This window comes from Liolophura sinensis, chromosome 5, assembly GCF_032854445.1.
Source record: "Liolophura sinensis isolate JHLJ2023 chromosome 5, CUHK_Ljap_v2, whole genome shotgun sequence".
Classification (NCBI taxonomy): Eukaryota; Metazoa; Mollusca; class Polyplacophora; order Chitonida; family Chitonidae; genus Liolophura; species Liolophura sinensis.
In genome coordinates, this window is record NC_088299.1 from 19124963 (window position 1) to 19149191 (window position 24229).

At 40.1% G+C, this 24229-nt stretch overlaps 1 protein-coding gene across 1 annotated transcript in view; it reads left to right on the top strand.

Annotated features, from left to right (window-relative positions):
- LOC135465577 (short transient receptor potential channel 7-like) overlaps nt 1-22574 on the top strand; it is a 38457-nt gene extending 15883 nt beyond the window's left edge. Inside the window, exons 2-12 of the mRNA XM_064742835.1 lie at nt 1774-1913; nt 2346-2445; nt 2875-3026; nt 4762-4913; nt 7932-8130; nt 8831-9034; nt 15044-15109; nt 17454-17519; nt 18444-18513; nt 19036-19471; nt 20398-22574. Of these exons, the coding sequence (XP_064598905.1) occupies nt 1774-1913; nt 2346-2445; nt 2875-3026; nt 4762-4913; nt 7932-8130; nt 8831-9034; nt 15044-15109; nt 17454-17519; nt 18444-18513; nt 19036-19471; nt 20398-20410 (1598 nt within the window). The 3' untranslated portion in view covers nt 20411-22574. The remainder of the gene's footprint in view (nt 1-1773; nt 1914-2345; nt 2446-2874; nt 3027-4761; nt 4914-7931; nt 8131-8830; nt 9035-15043; nt 15110-17453; nt 17520-18443; nt 18514-19035; nt 19472-20397) is intronic.
- Nucleotides 22575-24229: the final 1655 nt, after the last annotated feature.

The window sequence follows — 24229 nt, forward strand, 5'->3', positions numbered from 1 at the left end:
TTCCATTTACTAACCTGGAATTCCGTCTCAACGATTGTGCTGTCCTCAACATGTCAAAGCTGTATGGTATAAACACATGTTTACAATAATTGTAACTGTAATCATCTAGTTATTTGTGAATAATGAAGACAATAAGTCAAAGTAAACGCAAATGTGGGTGTATCCGGCGTATCGACAGCCAGCAAACTTTCGGTGACCGCCATCTTTGATTCCAGTCGGCTACACTCGACATCGTACAGAAAAAGATAAAATGTCTTAATTAAAACCAAGAAGTGAAAACCATTAAAAAGACGATTTGGGAAGAGTAACTGAGTTATTCCTAGCAACGGAGTTACGTGATTCAAAAATGGCGGTTTACAAAGTTGGGAAAGCGTTTGAGTGGATGTCTCGTTTGCATGTGTGTTAACTGAGACGGTATGGTCTTTATTATTTATGGATAATGAGGTGATATGAATTCAGAATGACTTTAGCATCATGGGAGACCTGTTTTTGTGGATGCCGAGCTAACTCGGCATCAAACCGATGGACAAGCGATCCAAGAACTACCAGAAACCATGCTGGAATTATAGTCATTTAAACTGCTACAAGCTGTTATCAGCAGAAGGTAGATAACGCTGGTGCAGTGCTGCTGCTGTTCTTTGTCAATCCACTGTATCGGTAAATTATTTTAATTTACATTATGCCCTATCCATATAATTATGTTTAGTTCATAATAGTGGTAATTTTAGCGGTTAAACTGTGTAATTACGTTACTAATATTATGTGAATGCTGTGGTTTGCCTCGTTGTCATTTACAAGTGCTATTGCGTGTATGTAACAAATGTAGCTCACTCTTAAGCATTGGAGAGTTATTACAAATAACTGTTCATTTCCATGCCTGCTCCTGCGTGTCAACAAAGCACGACTGCACAATTATGCATCTGCGTCGTATTTTGGGAGTTAAACTGGGCGCATTTCGATGATCCTATTGTCTGTCCTTGCCCTAATCGGACCGACTTGAGCACACGGCCAGAGGACTTGGACAAACTAGAAAAGACCGAAAGAGACACGAGTTGGTTAAAATTATCTTTCCTGAATGGAAATTTAGTAATTTAACGCAGTGAGATAATAGCGTTTAAAGGGGTAACCCAGGCGAATGACTGGTACTTTTACAGAGGTACATGCTGAGCCGTCCAAGATTTGTTTTTTAATCTAAGATATAACTGGACATAATGCCACGGACTCTATCTAGAGCACACACAATGCTAAAATTGAACCTGCCTTTTAGTTTTATTTATCGATATTTTCACCCTTAATTTCCACGCATTATCAAAGTTATCAAATGCACCAAATTAAAGAATAATTCGGAAAAGACATTGCATGCTGTAGGCCTAAACAAACCATATAGGTATATACTTCAGCCATAAATCTGTGCTCCAGTTACATGCACACATCTATCTATACTTCAATTATATACTTGTACTTTAGACATAGGCCGGTACCCCCAGACATAGGCCTGTACTCCTACAAACAGATGTATATATGAAATCCTATTAATAGGCACAATTCTATACTTCAAAGATAGGCCACTTCTGACATAGGCCTATATTCCTGACATAGACCTATACAACATTCATGATGGGCTAAACATCAACGGCCAGAACACTCAATGTTGTTTATCTTTCGGGAAAATGTGAAGACCATAGGCAGCCACACTAAATATCACAAATGTCTAATTCACGTATGCAGGAAGCGTAACTCATCCATGACTGTCTGACCCTTGTCTCATTTCAGGATTTCTGTGGCAGGAGTGTAAACAGTTACACCAGGAAGGCCCGAGGGGCCATCTTCGCTCCATGTACAACGTTATAGACTTCGCCATGATCACACTCTACATGTCGTCCTACTCACTCAAAGGCGTCTCTATTTACAAGGTAAGAATCACACGACTGGTGCTGATCAATCCATGCTGGTTTCAGCGCCCAATGCCACAATGCAGCATCGTTTCAACATTAGCAAACAGTGTAGAGGAATTTGAAAGTGAAACTTTAGAATTACATATTAGATGCTTACATTTTAATTTAAGGGTTTGGTTTTATAAGAACTATACCTCATGCTGTCTTCGTGTCAGGTCACACGTGGGGAGGTCTGACAATCTGCGGATGGTTGTGGGTTTCCATCGGGCTCTGGCTGGTTTCCTCTTACAATAATGCTGGATGCCGTCGTACAAGTGAAATATTTTTGAGTACGGTATAAAACACCAATCAAATAAATAAATAAGGGCTATACTGTTGATTATGTTCAGGTGTCAACAAGGTACGTGTTCAAGATTTAACAAAGTCCTAATTGTTTCTTTTTTCTTTTAGGCGCAAAAATCCGTGGAGTATTTCAAAGACAAAATGTCTTTCTCTCGTTTAATAAACGAAGACTTCGAAGCAATACAGCATCACTACTGGATAACGCCAGGTCAGGTTTTATGACGTCATTTCCTGCCAAAATTCTTTTACGCAATCATCCAGTAGTTCTTTTGTTCATGGTAGCTTTGCTCATAATTAATTAGCGCCTATAGTTGTTTTACAATATTATTCTCTTTTGCAACAACTTCTTTACTGTGTTGAGGCCGGGGCAGCACAATGGCCCAGGAGCCTTTCACCAATGCGGTTGCTCTGAATTTAAGCCGAGCTCAAGCTTGCTTCATCTCAGGTCGTACGTGGGAACGTCTGGCAACAACCAGTGGGTGGTCATGGGTTTCCACCCTGGGTTCTGCCCGCTTTCCATATTACTGGCCACCTTCGGGTACGTGAAATGTTCTTGCTTACGGCGTAAAACACCAATCAAGTAAAGAGATACTGTTTGTAGATGCTGTTTAGATTCACCTATTTCACGCTCTTTCAGATCGGTACTACTGGGATAAGTTTGACCCTTACCACGTCTCGGAGGGAATATTCGCCATTGCTAACGTCCTCACCTTCTCCCGAATATCGGCCATGCTGCCCGTCAATGACGTCCTGGGACCCATGCAGATTTCACTGGGAAGGATGTTAAACGTAAGACTTATTCAACTTGTAATGGTGTCTACTCTAGAATTGCACTGCCTCTCACACGTATGGCAAACGTAGCCCAGAATGTTGGTTTGGAAATTGGTCTTGCGATTATTGACCTTTAGAGTCCACTATGTTCGATGGTTGGAATACGCACGTCTGCAATAAGTCCTAGATTGTATGCCCCTCTAGACATGATGTTGTCGATCACTTTTGTATGTTTTCATACGTCCATGATGACAATGGTATCTTTACTTGTCTTCTTTACTTGACAGGACATTCCCCAGTTTATGATGATATTGATATTCTTACTTGTCTCTTCGATACAGGACATCCTCCTGTTTATGATGATGTTGATCATTTGCTGTTTTATATTTTACAGAACATTCTCCGGCTGATGATGATGTTGATCATTTACTTGTTTTCTCTTTGACAGGACATTCTCCGGTTCATGATGATGTTGATCATTTACTTGTCTTCTCGTTGACAGGGCATTCTCCGGTTCATGATTATATTAAAGTCTTTACTTGTATTCTCCTCAACAGGACATTCTCCGGTTCATGATGATATTGATATCTTTACCTGTTTTCTTTTTGACAGAACATTCTCATGTTCATGATGATATTGATATCTTTACTTGTATTCTCCTCTACATGACATTCTCCGGTTCGTGATGATGTTGGTCATTTACTTGTTTTCTCTTTGACAGGACATTCCCCAGTTCATGATAATGTTGATCATTTACTTGTCTTCTCGTTGACAGGGCATTCTCCGGTTCATGATTATATTAAAGTCTTTACTTGTATTCTCCTCAACAGGACATTCTCCGGTTCGTGATGATATTGATATCTTTACTTGTTTTCTTTTTGACAGGACATTCTCCGGTTCATGGTCATATTGATATCTTTACTTATATTCTCCTCAACAGGACATTCTCCGGCTGATGATGATGTTGATCATTTACTTGTTTTCTCTTTGACGGGGCATTCTCCGGTTCATGATGATGTTGATCATTTACTTGTTTTCTCTTTGACGGGACATTCTCCGGTTCATGATGATGTTGATCATTTACTTGTCTTCTCGTTGACAGGACATTCTCCGGTTCATGATGATGTTGATCATTTACTTGTCTTCTCGTTGACAGGACATTCTCCGGTTCATGATGATGTTGATCATTTACTTGTCTTCTCGTTGACAGGGCATTCTCCGGTTCATGATGATATTAAAGTCTTTACTTATATTCTCATCAACAGGACATTCTGCGGTTCATGATGATGTTGATCATTTACTTGTTTTCTCTTTGACGGGACATTCTATGATTCATGATGATATTGATATCTTTACTTGTATTCTCCTCAACAGGACATTTTCCGATTCATGATGCTGTTGATCATTTACTTGTTTTCTCTTAGACAGGACATTCTCCGGTTCATAATTATATTGATACTTTTACTTGATTTCTCTTTGACAGAACATTCTCCGGTTCATGATGATATTGATATCTTTACTGATATTTTCCTCAACAGGACATTCCCCGGTTAATGATGGTGTTGATCATTTACTTGCTTTCTCTTTGACAGGACATTGTTCGGTTCATGACGATGTTGATCATTTACTTGTATCCTCTTCAACAGAACATTCTCCGGTTCATGATGATGTTGATCATTTACTGTTTTCTCTTTGACAGAACATTCTCCGGTTAATGATGATGTTGATCATTTAGTTGTTTTCTCTTTGACAGGACATTCTCCGGTTCATGATGATATTCCTGCTCATTATCGTGGCCTTTATGGTGGGACTGGACAACTTATACTGGTTCTATGATGCCAATGTGGTTGGTCACGTGTCACTACAGGAGCACGGTATGACTAAAGGAGGAGAAAACTTCGGAAAGTAAGGCTTTGCCGTAACTGCATTTGTTAAGTAAACATGTTAAGTGTTTGCATGTAGTATTTCATTTGTCCTTAGTATTTGTATGTGTAATGATGAATTATTATTATGTCTTGAAAGCCTTGGGGAAGAACCATTTCACCGTAAGCTGATCAAAATACATACAGGTGTTGTTATCATGATCAGTATCATTATTATCACCGTAATTATGATGACGACGACGACGACGACGACAACGACGACAACGACGACAACGATGATGATGATGACGATGGTGATGATGATGATGATTATTATTTAACGAAATAGTACTACAGATCCTAATTATGTGTAGATCTAGGTGTGTGTTCGGATTAACACAGTAAATCACATAGTCACTGATCTGTAGTCAGCAGCGTCAGATATCGTTTACCAAAAGTATTCCTGACAAAAGTCGAAAACAAAGATGGTGTGTTATTCGCAAGAGGTGACTTCCCTAAATCTTTCAAATCGGTAACCTTGGTAATACCTCGCTTGGGACTTGACTGAAGGGGAATGGTCTTCAGTATAATGTGAAAGATTAGGTTTTGCCTGCTGTTATTGGCGTGGTGTTCCAGTGAGGCAGCACCGTGTGGACACTCGGCTCAGTCTGCTCCAAAGAGACACTTGCCACGATATGGCTGAGATACAGCAAATTGATTTGCGCTGACTTTCAGACGTTCTTCCGGAAGGCCATGGAAGAGAAGACCGTGCATTAATTAGTATTTATGGGTTACGGCTACATATATGTACAGATTTATAGGTAACAACAACACGTGTGTACAGATGCATAGGTTACAGAAACATATGTGTACAGATCTATAGGCAATAACAGCACGTGTGTACAGATGTATAGGTTACAACAACACGTGTGTACAGATATATAGGTTACAGCAACACGTGTACAGATGTATAGGTTACAGGAACACGTGTGTACAGATGTATAGGTTACAGCAACTCGTACATAGATGTGTAGGTTAGAGCAACACGTGTACAGATGTGTAGGTTACAACAAAACGTGTATAGATGTATAGTTTACAGCAACACATGTGTACAGATGTGTAGGTTACAACAACACATGTGTACAGATGTATAGGTTACAGCAAGATATGTGTACAGATGTATAGGTAACAACAACACGTGTGCACATATGTATAGGTTACAACAACACGTGTACAGATGTAGAGGTTACAACAACACATGTGTACAGATGTATAGGTTACAGCAACATATGTGTACAGATGTATAGGTAACAACAACACGTGTGTACAAATGTATAGGTTACAGCAACACGTGTGTACAGATGTATAGGTTACAGCAACACATGTGTACAGATGTATAGGTTACAGGAACACGTGTGTACAGATGTATAGGTTACAGGAACACGTGTGTACAGGTGTAGAGGTTACAGCAACACGTGTGTACAGATGTAGAGATTACAGTAACACATGTGTACAGATGTGCAGGTTACAGCAACACGTGTGTACAGATGTATAGGTTACAGCAACTCGTGCACAGATGTGTAGGTTACAGAAACACATGTGTACAGATGTGTAGGTTACAGCAACATGTGTACAGATGTATAGATTACAGCAACACATGTGTACAGATGTATAGGTTACAGCAACACATGTACACATGCATAGGTTACAGCAACACACGTGTACACATGCATAGGTTACGGCAACACATGTGGACACATATGGTTATGAAATTAAAATCGCTGTAAATTTTTAGATTCTTCATTGGCTGTGGAAAAGCTAATCGCGAGAAGTAATGTATGGGTTGTAAATTGTCTGAGATAGACATGTTTTTATTCAACCATTTGCCGAGGCGTTCAGTCCATTGAAGCCATTGCTCTAGATATTGATTATTTTGTAAATCTCCTAGCTACGGTGGATGTTCCGTCTTCACAACTTATTATAGAAGAACCACTTAAACAATCCAACAAAAGTCTATGTTGATAGACTCTAAGAGAAAGTGGGTTATTTTTGCAAACAATTCCACAAAGATTATCTGGCAACAGTTGTTTCCAAAAGAGTTGTGAATTGAAAACGCAATGTTTTCATTGTTTAGGTATGCTGAAGATGTGAAGAATGTAAATCCAGCATAGTTCTGCGATAAATCCCAGCTCTGTGTTGTACACCGCCGACATGAAGTGCCAATTAACCTTTCCTCATCATTTATCGACCACACATGCGCAGTATACCTAGGATCACAAACACCCATTGCTTGCCTTCTTTTCTACATTACATATTCAGGCCTTGCTTTCTATCAACAAATGTAGCCTGTCACCAGCAGTCACTGATTGATTGACTAACTAGACATCTTCTCTGGTATACGGTTATGGTTCTTATCGTCCAGTTGCTGGAACAGGGAACCCTGGACTGCCCCAACTTTCGCGGGGCATTAACAGCAATATCGCGGCGGCATTGACATTGTCTTCCAGGCGGTCTTAAGTGAAATTCGTTGAAGTTCTCTTTCTTTCCACCAATTACTAGTAATAACACAAACGCATTTAGCTGCGGATGAAAATCTATGTGCCAGGAGGTTTACTCCGGGCAGGACAGTTTCGTGAAACTAACCCATCTTCGTATAAGTGAAATATTCTTCTGTTGTCTGCATCGCCACGATATGGCTGCAAAATAGCCGATGTGGCGTTATGCCATAATTATTTACTCGTCTGCATGCATTCACACGTCTGAATGCATTCACTCGTCTTCGCCTGCATTCATTCACTCGTCTGCATGTATTACAAATTTGTGATACCAGTAATTCATGCCCAAATTACACAATTTCCCAAATACAAGAATTAAGATCTTCATGACTCTTTACTAAAAGCAGCAAAGTTTCACGGTATCAGGTGACATCGACTGAAAATTTGTCGTCCATGGCGTACATGTGGAAGTCCCAAACTGTGTATTTCAGACATGTTTAATAAACCTATATGCTTTTTGTTTGTTTGTTTTTTTCTTTTTCATTCTTTGTTTTCTTCTTTTCCAGTATAGAGTACACTTTTCGCTCTGTGTTTTGGGGGATGTTTGGACTTATGGACTACGACATCGTTGACCTTTCACCTTACGACGCCATCTTTACTCGTAATATAGGCTACATTCTGTACGGCTGTTACATTATCTGTATAGTCATTGTGCTCCTGAACATGCTTATCGCCATGATGAGTTTGAGCTTCCAGCAAATCGCGGTGAGTCCAGCATCATTCCTTCCCACAGCATCTGACACTCGAGAAAAGCTTCACTCATACTGTGACGACAAGAACTCTAGATCATACAGTTGTGATAATGTTCAGTTTATATGTGCTACAAACATTCTTATTTGCGTTGAGGTTTAGTTGGGTTTATTGTCGGCATTACTTTAAACCGATATGATGATAAGTTTGCATTTTTAATGCCGCACAATTTGTTTATAAAAGGTGCAAATAAATTTCGCAGTTTATTAATCATAATTCGTTATATTTCGGAGCTTTGGGCAGTGTTTTAAAGCGTTAAAAGTACATTCGGCAAAAACTAAATTGATCTAATAAATATTCCAGCCAAAAGTGTCTAGATGTATCTCACCCCAAAATGGTATAAAGCTATATTCATATGGTTACAGGTAATGAGAACCTAATTAAACACCAATCAAATAAGTAAATAAATACCGTAAATAACCAGAGATTTCCTATATGGCTTAACTGGTTGGTGACTTTTCCTGGTTCTGATAGCTGTATTGAGTTTAGACAGGTGTTCTTTTGGGGGTTTGTTCGGAAGGTAGGATAATATCGTACAGGAAAGATATAAGTTGAGATAAAAAAGTTAATATTTTATGACATTAATTTGTCTCCAAAAACCTTTACCCATAAAGCTTTTCATGACAGCTATGCATATTAATGTGCTGACCCACAGGACGACTCCGATGTGGAGTGGAAGTTTGCCCGCAGTAAGCTCTACATGGAGTACATAGAGGACGGACAGACACTGCCCCCACCCCTCAATATCATCCCCACCCCCAAGTCTATATGGAGGGTGTGTAAGCAGATATCCGGGTGCTGTAAGAATTGGTGCCAACCAAAGCCCGTGCGGCACATCAAACCCAACGAGTTAATCACGGTAGGTCATTCGACGTTATCACCTCCTGGTCAACTTCAGCTAACGCCGTACAGCGTACATGTCACGTGGTACGAGGCATGGCGTTAAGCGTTCAAGTTATTCATTCAAACACGAGGTCTGCCAGTGGCAAGCGGTTTGGTATTTATTCTCTTGTTATGCATAATAACTGTTCAGTTCTTGTGTATGTATGTAAAACAAGTGTTTATTGTACGTATGTGAAATTATTTTATACATATGTGAAAGTGTACAGTAAGAGCTTATTTTACGCATGTCTAAAGGATTTACGCAAACATACAAAGGAATTACACCTGTATACAACAATACCCAAACTTGTAGACGGGTGTAAAAGTATCTGTACAGATGTGCAAAAGAATCAGAGATATGATATATTTCTTTACATACATGTATGAATAATCAGAGAATAACTACCGAAACGAAAATATATATGCTTCCTTCTGCAAAGTAAATAAGGACGTGTTTCAGCTATTGATCATTTACCTATATCAAGATTTAATATCGAGTAAAATTTTATATTTCAAATACAGCTTTTGTCAGTTTTCCTTTCAGCATAACTAAGTGATAAAAAGAACAAGACCTTCAACGACGCATTGTTTTCGCTTGGTGGTGAATGGTAGATTCTTGTAACTGGTCAGCTTGTTTTGCAAACCTGACTAAAAGCTTTCAGCATGAATATTTGATTTCTTGACTCGATCTATCATGATACTTTACTGGGGGTCATCTAACCATGCATGTCGTCTTGTTAAACTTCTTCATGCATCTTGAATGTAATACATTTGCTACACGTGAATCGCCTAGCATGGCGGTCTGTCTTGTCTGGTAGTCTTGCCTTGTTTACACACACATGACGTGTCACATGGACAAGGAACATGTTGGTTTTTACTAGGCTTGCTGAAACTAATGTAGGTCACGGTGCTGTTTTGACTGGCAAAAGTTGCTTGAAAGGAAGTGATTTTGAGTACAAACGCCGAATTCTTGAAGGGAAAAAACAGTATAGTTACAAAAAAAAACCCTATCGAAAATGTTCGTGCATAAATTAAAAATCATGCCCGTAATTTCAAGGAACTTATGTAGTACAAGTTAGATAAACTCGATCAAAGTTTCGAAAAGTTGTGAAAACAGCCATTTTGTGGGTGGATTGTTTCCAGTGGGAGGAAGCATCAAAAATGTTCAAGTTACATGTTAAGAATAGGAATCAACCAGCTTGACGTATTGTACAGCATACTCAAAATTGATTGAAATGTTCAAAATGTGACACATATCATGAGATGAGCAAACATGTCTGTACACGAAGCGCTCTGTATGTAAAGTGGTTACATTATCAGAAACCTTGTCACGTAACTCTTGTTTTTATCAGTATTCCTGATTAGCAACAACCAAAGTGTTACTTTGGAATCGTACGTATTAGCAGATGTAATTCTGTAGCGGTCTTTTAGGTTAGTTTAAAGCGTGTAAGATCACCCCTTGTATGACCACTATATCTGGTCTAGCAATCGTGCACATTGTTCATCATGGGTTAGATCAAAGCACTATTAATTCTGACTTTACAATTTCCCCAGATGGGCGGCTCCCCCATATCTATGTTACAGCGGCCTGATTACGGCAACGCCATACAGAAATCCCGAGATTCGAAGGTTACTAAGGGGGCTGGTCTGTCCTGACCCCTTAACTCCCAACTCTTCTCTCACTCTCTTTCTCTGTCCTTCTCTGTCTCACTGTGATCCTAACGTTTTCTTGGGTCTGGGATCCCGGTACTGTTAATTAGGGGGTACTGAGTTGTCATTCTAATTTTTACGACCAAGTAAAATGTCGGAAGGCCAGTTCTTTTGTCAACCTCTGTAATGAAAAAAAAAATGAAAAAAAAACACCGTGTTGAAAGAATGTTTAAAGTCTAACGTTCATCAACGTAATTTCGCAAATTTGTCTTTTCCTCTTTTTTTGTGATTATTTTTTGTATTGCATTTTGTTCTAAGATATGCTACATTGAAGTTTAATATTTGTTATACCTTGTGTTAGCTTCAAATTTGTATTCTATTTATTTCCGTGGGATGTCTTATGAGTTCTATTTTAATTTGTTACGAATATCCTACTACTGTGTCTTGCATGACTCTGGAATTTACTTGACTATGGTTTGGATTGTTGGCTCTGTTTGGGTAGTTTCTTTTAAAGCATTCGTAATGATGCTCTGCTTAGTGCTCGTTTTCCTCAAAACTGGTCTACTCATTTTTACAGTTCTCTGCCTTGTCTTCGTCTCCCATGGTTGCCGTGTACCACACTCGTCTTTTAAGTGCCTGATGTGAAATTTCTCATTAATGCAATGACAATTTAACGCTTATAGCTGTGAAATCGGATTTGGTCTTTTCAACAGACCTAACAAACACTTATTTCTTTGCCTTTTGTTGCAGGTTGGATAACTTTTGTCCTTACCTTACGCGCCCTAATATTTATCATTACCCACCATACCTCTCGGAGTACCCCCCTCTTTACCTCGATCCCATGTGCCCTACCTCATGAAATAACTCCTGCATGACTTTGCATGTCCTGTGAAGTTACATGGATGCATGCATGCTTTGTACCGGGTACTCTAACCCACTGCCATACAACAGATACAAATGCTGGGTCCGGAATAAATGCATGTAATATCGGTTTTATTAAACGGTCCATTCTTATGCATGCGGATGACAGAAACGCATTGTATTTGTCGTAAGGGTGATGTGAATATTGTATATATTTATTTATTTAATTATTTGTTTATGTGATGGATGTTTTAAACGATACACAAAGAAATCTTGTACGGCAGAGGTAAGGTTATTTGTGTGTGAATACTTCCTGACGTAGCCAGTGTATTATATCGGCACTTCACATATACTGACAAAAAATCTTGCAATGAAGCAACAAGCAGCCTAAATCGTCAGTTACCCGGCAACAGTATCATTAACATTATCCCAGTTTCAATTACCACCCCCCACCACCACCCACCACCACCACCACCCTTGAGAAATTTAAAATAAAACGGTTCAACACGTCAGATTATTTCATTCTAAATACCAATCTGCTAAATTGACGGATACTACTATGTTTGCTGAGTGACAAATGAGGTAATGCCATAGTTAAAACTATGCTATATAGGACAAACCTATTTTAAGAGAAGGTTCTAGAGCAGCCTGCGGATGGTCGTGGGTTTCTGCCGGGCTCTGACCGGTTTCCTCCCACCATAATGCTGGCCACCGTTGTATAAGTGAAATAATCTTCACTGCGGCGTAAAACATGTGTCAAATAAATAATTATTTAGAGAGAGTCCTTACTGAAGCAACGCGGTGTTGTGTTGCCCAGTCCATAATATTTCATGTCGCAGTAGCTGAATAGTCTATTCTAGTGTCCCTGGGAAAGCATGACATGCTAGTTGTGCGATACGACATGCATGTGATATACACTGTAAGAAATGAAAAGTGGCCTGAGCAAGATGTACTTCTTCAAATAAATTTATTAATAAGCGTATTCGATAAATACCGTATAATACTTCACCAGGAAAATGAATAAAATGCGGTACAAATTGTTGGATAAAAACGGCTTTCTGGTTATAATTGGCTGGAAAGTAAGAATATCGTGAAGGCGGGTAACAGCATCATGTTAAAACTATACGAACTGACTCAGTTCAGCTAGGAATTTTACTGTGCCGCTATCCATAAATCTGTAATTATCTGTTTATTCCTGAAATGATGTCTTTGGGACTTCTCATCTTCTGCAATGCGTCAGCCATGCACCTAAAGCCGTTCATGTCAAAATGTAACGGTAAATTTGATATATCTCTCTCCTTAATACAGTATGCCAAATTCACTACCCACACTCTTTATTTACAGCGAAAGACGAAGGAAAGCCGATATAGGTGTTCTGGGATTTAGTAGAATTCCATGACAAATGAGGAAACGTTAACTTTGCCCTAGATATAGCTAGTTCATTTTCTATTGTTGGTTTAATTATTAAATTTAAACCCAAATAGGCCACACACTAATTGTTCATTCCTGCCTTTGCGCTGACCTTGCGTGTGCAAACTGGATTACAAGAGCGCAAGGAGTTTTTTGGCTGAAAAGCGAAACACCATTGCCAGAAAAAAGTACCCCACATCTGCCAAAAATCTTTAGAGAGGCCAAACCTTAGAAACAATCAAAATAATCGTTTCAAAGCACACTTGAGTGTTGAAGACGTCTTCAGAATTAGCGACAAGTCACGGCGTTGTGAAGCAAGATTGGCTGTCAAGCTTCTGTTTTCGTCAAATCCTTAGTTATTGTATTGCATTACTGACTTCTCTCTCTCCTCACAGGATTCTGAATCGGAGTTTGGGGGTAGGGGGCAGGTAAGAGTGACGGGTCGCTGACTTGGCCTATACTCTGTGTCTTAAAGACTCAACCCGCTAAATCTTCCCCTGTGTTCTGCGATACAGTGGTGTAGAAACTCTCTGTTGTGTGCCAGTCATAACGTTTAACAGTTGTTGTGTGATGTATGTCATTTGTTGTGCTCATAATCAATATCATTTCTTTTATGGTCCTTTTTGATAAACTCTGCACATGGATTTCAGTTGTTCAAGGTAACGCAAGTTGCACACAAACCATTACAAACAGATTATTCCATTTTTGACCTTTTCATTTATTTTTTGGTGTTTAACAGTTAACTTAGCTTTTCTCACATCGGCGGATACCTGACAAACCATCTAATTTAAAGCCGCATGCGGATCGATGAGACTGACCGGGTACTTTCGTCAAGGACCTGGACAATCTGTAACTATAAACGTTGAGATAATGAGCGCCCCGTTCCAAATCATAACACAATGTTCCATTCTTGGCAATTCAGCATTCTAGAATTATGGAGTGACTTCTAATACCGTACAGCGGAAAGTTTCCAGTTTCCTGAATTTAAAACATTTAGGTGAATCTGTCATCTTCGTCGGACTAGAAAAGTGGAAAACTTGCTCCACTTTTAGTCTGGAAAAAAAGGCAGGGTTTAAGCTTTCAAAGTATGTCGGATTTTTGTGCTGTTTCCTGCAGGAAGAAGCAGCAATAATCGGTTTAATTAATTTATTTATTTTATAGGTGTTTTACGTCGTACTCAAAATATTTCACTTATACGACGGCGGCCAGTATTAAATCGCGCAGAGCCCGGGGGGAAACCCACGACCATCCGCAGGTTATTGGCAGACCCTTCCCACTTACTAATCGATTTAACCTTCAACCCACAAATTTGATGTAAAATTTTGCAAAGATGTGACACGGTGTAACTAATCATCCCTCAAGTCACAAACATTGTTGTTTGCACAATCATATATGTACATACACATAGATAGATATTTTGGGATTTTCATTACAGTCTGCTTTAATAGTGCTCAAAGATCATTTGGCATAAACTCACGGTTGATTTTGAGTGGGGTTGATGTTAGATACTTTGCACTGTGTCATTTCCTGTCTCTTAATGAATGCTGTATTTATGGGTCATCTTGCATGGTTGCATGAATATGCGGTATTGGCATGGGTATTGCAAAGGTGAATGGAAAACAGAGGTAAATCTGTAGCAGTCGGGAAAAAGATGCTTGTTGAAATGAGTCGAATAATATACAATATACGGTAGAGACATGCCAGATATCTGAACGTGGTTTAAGTTTTGTATGTGTATTGCTTTTTTGGTGCATCTTAGAAAGGGAATTGTACAGTTGCATGAGTTTAAATTGTTACCTCATAGAGCTCTTGAAATGTGTCATGTTTAAAGACTGAATCACCTTGAATGGCATTAAATAATATATTGGAGCTTGTGGCACATGTATAGGCGTCTAAGGTGTTTGTGCGCTGTATGTGTTTTGCCCTCTGCCTACTTGCAAATTTCTGCACAGTCGTTCCTTTGACCTTTGACCGTTGAGCAGAACTGTGTGAGCTGTGACTGGAGCTTTTGGGGCTGAGCACGTGATCAGAATTCATGGTTTCTCGTCCATTTTTCCATTTCCAGAACATCACCGGTTCTCCGAATATGACCTTGATCTACGGATTCATACCGATTTACCATGACAACGAGGTAATGTTCCTTCATGTGGACAGCCTTTAAGGAACACTCGACTCTTCTGATCTTTGCAGTTTCTCATCTACTCTGTGTAGGGCTGGTGATTCCGTGATACTCCCAAATTTCCTCGAGCTAAAAAAGTGAACCACGTCTACAGCAAGCCCCTATACATAGTCGTTCTGTTCCAGTGCCGCGGTTGAGATATCAAAACTAGTTTTATGTCTGGCAAGTCTCCACCTTCTGCTATATTAGCAGCCCATACCACTGGCACGTGATGGCAAAATGCTACTGCTCAAAGTCGGCCGGGCTGTGTAAGGATGATAGGGATCTTATATAGGGGCATAGTTACGTCGAGTATTCCTTGAAGTTTGTATGTATATGTATGTACAAAAGAACTGTGCGTATGACTCGTATATTGTTCATGTATTACTGTACCAACAGGTATGCTGCAGTAGTAAAACACTTGTCGTCCGGATCACTGTGAGACAGTCTCTCCTCTCAGGAGATTTGGCGTTTTTCCCCATCACAGTTAATTGTTCTCCAAACTTTTACGACACATGTTTACAGAACCTTCATACATGTACATTTTGTAAGTAGCAAAATAGTGATGCGGAAATGTTTCCCCCTGAAGTAGTTCGGGTCAAAAATTGATGTGTAACATAGTCTATTGTCCATTCTTGACTTAGTGTTGATGATGACGTGTGAGCCAAGTGATAACATACTCACTCATATCTACATAGAAAACTTAAAATCCCTGTGTTTAAGCATTAAACCCATCCAATTTACCACACAGATGATTGTTTTTATTAAATGAATGTAAGTATTTATGAAACAAACACATGTATTTTAGAATAAACACACCTTGAACATGTTAAACGTCAGCAGTTATATATTACAGCGTAGTACTCATTGATTGCTAGAGATCAGTTGCAAATGTGGCTTGAACTAAGGACAGCCTTTCGCGAAACAACCCATTTACCTGTCAACCTGTATGATTAGAAAGGGCAAGTTGTTTGTAGATACCGTCTACGTGACCCATTTACCTGTCAGCTTGTATGACTAGAAAAGGCAAGTTGTTTGTAGATACCGTCTGCATGGCATTTAGACATTAAAAGCATGTGACCTGACATGACATGCGCGCTTCTGTTCACTCCTGTTGAGACTGAATTATTAAGGGTCCCTGAAGTCTCATGTTAGTGACCAAGACATGGTATCAGTAAACTAAAGACGATGATATATTTATTTATTCATTTGTGTTTCTTATTTAACGCCATAATTAAACGTACTCGCCTGCGGCCTTATTTCAAACGCTGCCGAAACAGCGTTACCTGGATTCGAGTTTTCGACCTGCGACGTTATTGCTGCAAAGGGAACAGCGTTTTAACTGATCGAGTTAGATAGGGCCTATTATGATATTGTAAGATTGTCACGCATTTGAATAGCATTTCTGATATTCTGTTTAATTAACAGCACGCTGTAAGCAGCCATTAGGTGGTGTTTGCCTCGCGGTGTGACTTTTCTAACCTACCAACCAACACAAGACATCCCCAACTTAGGTCCATCTCAAAACAGGATCGACACTACTGCCGCAGTTAACATTGTACATGCCCATGCATGCGGTTTCCCCAAATAGCGAGGTCCCTTGAAGATTGGGGTCATACGCACAGTAATATCAAATTTAACCCATTACCCTGCACTTGACTGGTCCGACCATGAAGCAGTATATGAAGCTAATCAAATAAAACCATCGCTGTATTTCTCTAAATCTCACCAGCATGGCGACCAAAATGGCACAAACCACGCGATTCTTCGGTCTGACACGCTCAGCACACGAGCTTGCTTCTCAGTGTGACGACTTGCTTCTCAGTGTGACGACTTGCCTCTCAGTGTGGAGGCTTGCCTCTCAGTGTGAAAGCTTGCCTCTCAGTGTGAAGGCTTGCCTTCAGTGAGATTTGCCCCTCACTGTGAAAGCTTGCCTCTCAGTGTGATTACTTGTCTCTCAGTGTGAATGCTTGCCTCTCAGTGTGACGACTTGCCTCTCACTGTGAAGACTTGCCTCTCACTGTGACGGTTTTCCTCTCAGTATCACGGTTAGCGTCCGTTCTCGGTTACAGTGTAGACTATACTTTTTGGGGTTATACGTTAGTAGTATTACCGTGCATTAGTTTCCGTTCACAGCTGTGTAACCTTTACATTGATTTCTGCCTCGACGTATAGTGCACAGCCACAGTTTGATAACATATAGTCAATTATCTGTTCTGACAATGTGATACGAGACACGAGACATGATTTATGCACGCTGGTGACTGCTGTTGGCAATTCCGCTCTGATGTACGGTACTTTGTGTTGTCCTTTGTAGTCTAACGGGACATTCCTGGAGCACAAAGGTATGATGGCGGGAGGAGAGCACAAACCCACGTATAAGGTGAGCCAAATCCCGCGATGACCCTCCAAATTAAGTACTGTTTTAACAATACATATTGTAGACATGCATTTACCTGTTTCACCTGTTCACAAGAAGTTTTCCCTTATCCGACGGCAATCACATGTATTGCTGATGGAAACCGGATTACCGGGAGTAGATCATGCAGCGCCCTTCGCCAGTTACCTGAAACCCTCCCTCCCTTCTGTTTTAGTTTAATGGGCGAGATATTGAGATATAAGTGTAAAGCTGGCATTATTCATTCAGAATCGACTATACAGCTTTGCGGACTATGTTAATGAGAAGCTAAGCTTATATACTTCCCAACCGCATTATAATCCAAGCCGGACATTTTAATCCAAGCCCGACATGATAACCCAAGTCCAACATTATAATCCAAGCCGGACATTATCATCCAAGTCGGATATTATCATCCAAGTCGGACATTATAACCCAAGCCGGACATTATAATCGAAGTCGGACATTATAATCCAAGGCGGACATTATAACCTTTTATCAACTTAGATTATAATGTTAAAAGTAAAGAATGGAATAAAATAACGAGCTCGGCGACGGTGGAAAAAAAAACATTTCTGACTTAAGTCAAAGATTTACAACATCGTCACAATGTTTACTGTTTGGAGTACATTTGCCTTAAGGTAACATTAGTGACTTGGTCAAAAGTTTAATTTCTAAGGCCCCCAAGAAGCTCAAAAATGATATTTCAAATTTTGACTTTATACAGAAATAGCTTTGTGTTTTCGGGCCCCGGACCTCTTCTTCCCCAAAGCCTTCAAGAATGATTCGATTTTATATCTCTTGTATATGTGCAGCACGTTGCCACGCATCAACGTGGAGTTGGGCATGAACGTGTGGGTGAGTTTGTGTTCAGCTCTTTCCTAGCTCCTTACCACTTATTTCTTACAGGACATGATGGCGAAGATAGTGGAGAGGTTTGTGTACGATATGACCACGGGAGGGGAGGGGGACACTGAAGGTAAGTAATTATGATCCCCTGGGGTGCCGAACTGAGGCCGCTAGAAGTAGTACCCAAGCTGTACCTCATTGCCGGTTGAGAGAGACCGTACATAGCGTAATATCAATGTCTTGTGCAGACATCGTAACCGTAAAATACAACATCCTATTTGTTACAAAATGCATTGTTAACGGTTAATGGCTTAGAAGTATGTTTACTAGAAAATAAACTAGATATGATGTGAGATGAAAATGTATTTAGGAATGTTAATTGATTGACAAAAAGCAGACCCAAACATTGATTTATTATTTTATCTCATTGCAGTTTTACGCCGTACTCAAGAATATTTCACATGTATGAAGGCATTTCAAAAGAGTTGACATTGTATTTAAAATCTTTTGGAAATACTTTTACAGGAGGTGGCCTAAATCGTTTATTGTTGGTAATGGGTTAACTCATCCAGATTGCGCGTTGCCCTTTCATGCTTGAAAACCACTTCACGTTCTATTTTATAACTGTATACCATTGCGTCTTCTCTTGCAGACGAACTCGATGGGCTCCGACAGGAAGTGATATTCCTTAGGCGCCACCTGGTGACCAGCATGGAGTTACAGGACAAACAGCTAAAGGAATGCCGGAATGAAATCAATGAGTTGAAGAACGCGATCACGGGCTTGAACTCTGCCCAGAGCGAGACTTTCCACCTGTCCGTGGAGGTGGGTCAGAAGACTCAAATATCTCTGTCAGAGATCAGTCGTCAGTTACAGGAACTTTCTCAGAACCAAGTGTTGTCTTTCCAAGGTGCCTCCAGTCTGGGACATTCCAGGTTGACCGCTATGGAGTTGGCGAGACTCCGATGTATACCGCCTGCCGTGCCCGGGGCAAAAAGGCGGAGCGAGGAGTCACTACAGAGTCGCGACTCCTCCGACTACGGGCCACCCGATCGTTGGGTGGACGACCCACCCTATCTGAATCACAGGTGAGGGAGAATCCCCCTGAATTCAGACTCTGGACCTGACAGGTGGCAACATAATGAAAGTGTTACAGTTGTCTCCCCTCATAAGGGCTTTCTGCGGGTGATCTTATATTCAAAGTAATGTTTACTTGGAACAATACGACGTTGCCATGAGATCAAGCTGTCAGTGTCTCATTACAGCGCATTTTCATCGAAGGTGAAAACGCTCAGTATTCGGACGACAATTTGTAAAATTCTGTCGCAATAAAACCTTGCTGTGGGTAAGAAATATACATAAACATATACGGCTCACTACTCAACGGAGACATGCAGTCTTGCCAGGTCAAGGCTTTGATCTCCCAGCCTGGTCTGAACAGGATAATTAAGGTTGTATGGATATATGTTGAGTGTGTTTAATTCTTAAACCAAGAAACGTTTTGGGCTTTGTTAAAATTCCAGTGATCAGTAGCATGTTAGAAGAGTAACAGATGAAATAATTATTAAAGTACATATTACGTGATTTTCTGCAGCGAACAGTAACATTCTCTATAGTATTTAGGACAATTTGCAATATTTGAAACAGCACCGACAGTATGTAGTCAGCCGAGAATGGTTTACTTTTTTGCAATACTAGGGCCACTTTCACAAAGCTGCGTACGACATGTTTTATCGTACATACGCCGTACGATATTTTGTACGTCACTATTGCCGTACTATTGTCATGTATGTGCGATATCGTACATGTACGACATCTTTGTAAAAGTGACCCCAGACCTTGGTTACTATCGTTTTATTAGCTCTACATTTGTTTGTACGAAACAAATTTTTCCTACATCGAGCATAGCTGTGTACCTGTATAGCACATACAGCAGAATTCAAGAGAGGATAGCCTAATGGTTACTTATGGAGGGATGGAATTAATTCGGTAGTTGACAACCGTTGTGTTTTAGCAGAAGTACATAGAGAGACGTACGTCACTACGCCATGTGGGAGTTAGCAGCGTGTCAGTACATATTCTGGTTTGATTGACATGCAACTGGAGCGATCTTACCTGGAAAACGGGATGCTGAAGAATTATGGGAAATAGTTTGTCGTCTGCGAGTCATTCATCAGAGATGGCGGTCGTTGGTAACACGCTTTGTACTTTTCAACTCACTCCCAAAAACTGGGCTATCAGGCGTTCCATGACAAATTTGATTGTTTCGTCTAGGATCCTGTGGGCGACTGAACATGTAAAAGCTGCATTTAGATCGAACATGACACTTCTCACCGCTCTCACCCATTGTACTGTAAAATTTGAACAGACTGCTTTGCGTCAATTTCATCTATGAAAAGAAATATCTCCATGCGGGAAAGTGAGATCGTCTGTGACTGAGTGAACCTATCAATGACATTGGAGAATATGTAGAAGACTAACCATATAAAATGAGTACGGCATATGTACTTCTGTCTCTCTATTGTATATGTACTTGCGCTATCTGTCATTAGAAAGGCTGTATCTTCTGTACCGGTACCAGGTGTATTCTTACAGGTCCTCAGCCCCCTCCCTGTATATCTGATGTGACAGGATACCGGGATAAGACAAGCAGTCATTATTACACCATTAAGACTGGGGAAAAGACATGCAGTCATCATTATACTATTAGGACTGACGATAAGACATGCAGACATTATTACACCGCTAGGACCGAGGATAAGACATGCAGTCATTATTACACCATTAGGACTGAGGATAAGACATGCAGACATCATTACACCGCTAGGACTGAGGATAAGACATGCAGTCATTATTACACCATTAGGACTGAGGATAAGACATGCAGACATCATTACACCGCTAGGACTGAGGATAAGACATGCAGTCATTATTACACCATTAGGACTGGGGATAAGACATGCAGTCATTATTACACCTTTAGGACTGAGGATAAGACATGCAGTCATTATTACACCTTTAGGACTGAGGATAAGACATGCAGACATTATTACACCATTAGGACTGAGGATAAGACATGCAGTCATTATTACACCATTAGGACTGAGGATAAGACATGCAGTCATTATTACACCTTTAGGACTGAGGATAAGACATGCAGTCATTATTACACCTTTAGGACTGAGGATAAGACATGCAGTCATTATTACACCATTAGGACTGAGGATAAGACATGCAGTCATTACTAGGATTATTAGGACCAAGGCTATATTACACAATACTGATACCCTCTAAAGCGTATAGGACTATAACGAACAGCTCTGGAAGCCAAGACTCCCCATACTAACAAGTATTGGACGCTGAGTCTGTAAAACTACATTGAGATTTATATATTCTATGATTTCAGTTTTTATAAAATTTCTCTAATAAGTAGCCATAAGCCATACGTACTAAACCATATAACATACAAGGGAATACTGGCCATACCAAGAAGAGTTTCACACTCAGTCTGCAAAGCTTCATTAAATTCTTATCACCCTCAGCGTACTAATCTTTTCTTGCTTCTGATTAACTATATAAGTGGGAATTCTATGCTTGCATTTAATTTGCCTCACTGCTTTTTTTTCAAGAGTCACTCTTGACAACTCATGTCATATGAATTCAGGGACTTATATATCGTGAGATGAGTCAGGTGTTGTGTATGTATAGGGTAGCTCCATGTAGCTCGTATGTGTTTCCAATTTTGTCTGTGATTTTTTGTCTGAATGATATATGAACCAGCCGATTGCTATATAACGTGGAAATCCTGTTCGTTGATCATATTGTTGTATATGTTTTTTGTTTGAATTTTATTGCTTATATGATATTGTAATGTTTGTTAGTATCTCATTATTTTGCTGTCTTCTTTGCAGTGTTTGAATATATATTTTCATCGACAGCTGTAGCTCTTATACTTTGGTTACAATTATGTGTAGGCCTATTTATACACGTACACGTTTTTAACAGCTATCACGTGGAGGATTCAAGGCCAAAAAGATTAATGACGCTTTGGTAACAAAAATTATGTCTGCATGGCGTATAAACTTAATATATGAGCCATATAAGTCCACCCTTACCTGGAATGACATAGACTTTCGGCCATATATCGGCCATAAATTGTACACCTGGCAATTAACAATGATTTAGCCTTGATATAACCATATTGATTAGGGCGTACATACACAGGGTTTTAGAAGCAGTGGATGTTTCAAGGCCTCTGGCCGCCTGTCTCTTACGTTGTAGTGGCAGGCGTAAGATTTCGCATTACTCTCTGGATTTGGTCTCCCATAATTCCGATATGCCATAGTTTGGAAATGGATGGTGTCTGCTCAGAACTGTTCCTTTCCCAAACTAAGCGTTCTGCCAGCTAAATGTTGTGAAACGGCGGCTTAACTTCTGGGGGCAGTTTATAATAGTGAAGAGTAAAACATATACATGTGTTTTCATCACCAAGGGGACATAACTATCTTCCTGCAGGCCAGTATAGTGAGTCATATATTTTAGTCTCTGGGGTATCTACAATGTACTTGTACACATACACGTGGTGTTATATGATCTGCGATGCCACGTGCTGCCTAATGCTCTGTGCATATCACGTGTTACCAAGCTTTATGTGACAAACTAAGCGCCAGGATGTGTGTTGAAACATTCGTTACGTAAAACATTTTAATTATTTCGAATTTCTTTTCTGTAGTAAATTATTTCCATTGTGAAATTTTTATTGCTTTTAATAAAGTTTTCTTTTCATCTTCAGGATAATCCATGGGTCGTCGTGCGATTATTTTATTTTCACCTTAAAGGGATACTGATGTTTCTTTATTTACTTATTTGATTGTTGTTTAACACCTATGAATGTTTCACCTATAAGATGGCGGTCAGTTTATGACTACATTAAACAGGAGCCCCCGGTGTAAACCACCGACCTTTGGCAAGTTAATGACAGTCCAGTGCTTTTGCCGTAAACTGAGCCAATCCGGTCTGAACACATAATATGCCTTTATGGACAGTATTATTGCCAATATGCATATACCCTGTCTGTGTACAGATTTATTTATTTATTTATTTTATTGGTGTTTTACGGCGTACTCAAAAATATTTCACTCATACGACGGCGGCCAATATTATGGAGGAGGAAACCGGGCAGAGCCAGGGAAAACAGACGACCATCCGCAGGTAGCTGGCAGACGTTCCTACGCACGGCCGTAGGACTTGTGCGACGAAATAAATAATTCATGATTATTGACTTTCTCCTTGCGAAATTTGGCTGAAAAATTAGCTTGCTAATTTAGTTACTAACTTTTGAACAAAACAAAGATTTTATGGTGAAAATTCTACATATGCGTCCTCTTTCGGTACTTTTTAGATTATAAATATGCCCTCACATATGCAGAGTGAATAAAATTTTGATCCATTCTGAGCGAGCGAGAGCAATTGATCTACATGACGGTAACCAGCATTATGGTGGGCGGATACTGGCCAGAGGCCGAGGAAAACCCACGACCACCCGACGTACGGCCGGAGAGGAAGCCAGCACGAGCTGGACTTGAACTCACAGCCACCGCTTCGGTGAGAGGTTCACGAGTCATCTGGTGCGCTGGCACGCGAACTCAAGACTGAAAACCGTACACTTTTGTCACTGAACATTTAGAAAGGTCATGTCATTTTTACCTGATTGGCTGGCGATGATCGTTTTATCACACTCTTCATTCCGGCCATATGGTCCAAATGGCTCCACTTCATGCCTCTTTATAGGTCTTCCATTAAAACATTCTCGGTGCCTTCATCACGGCGGACGACCCGTGGAACAC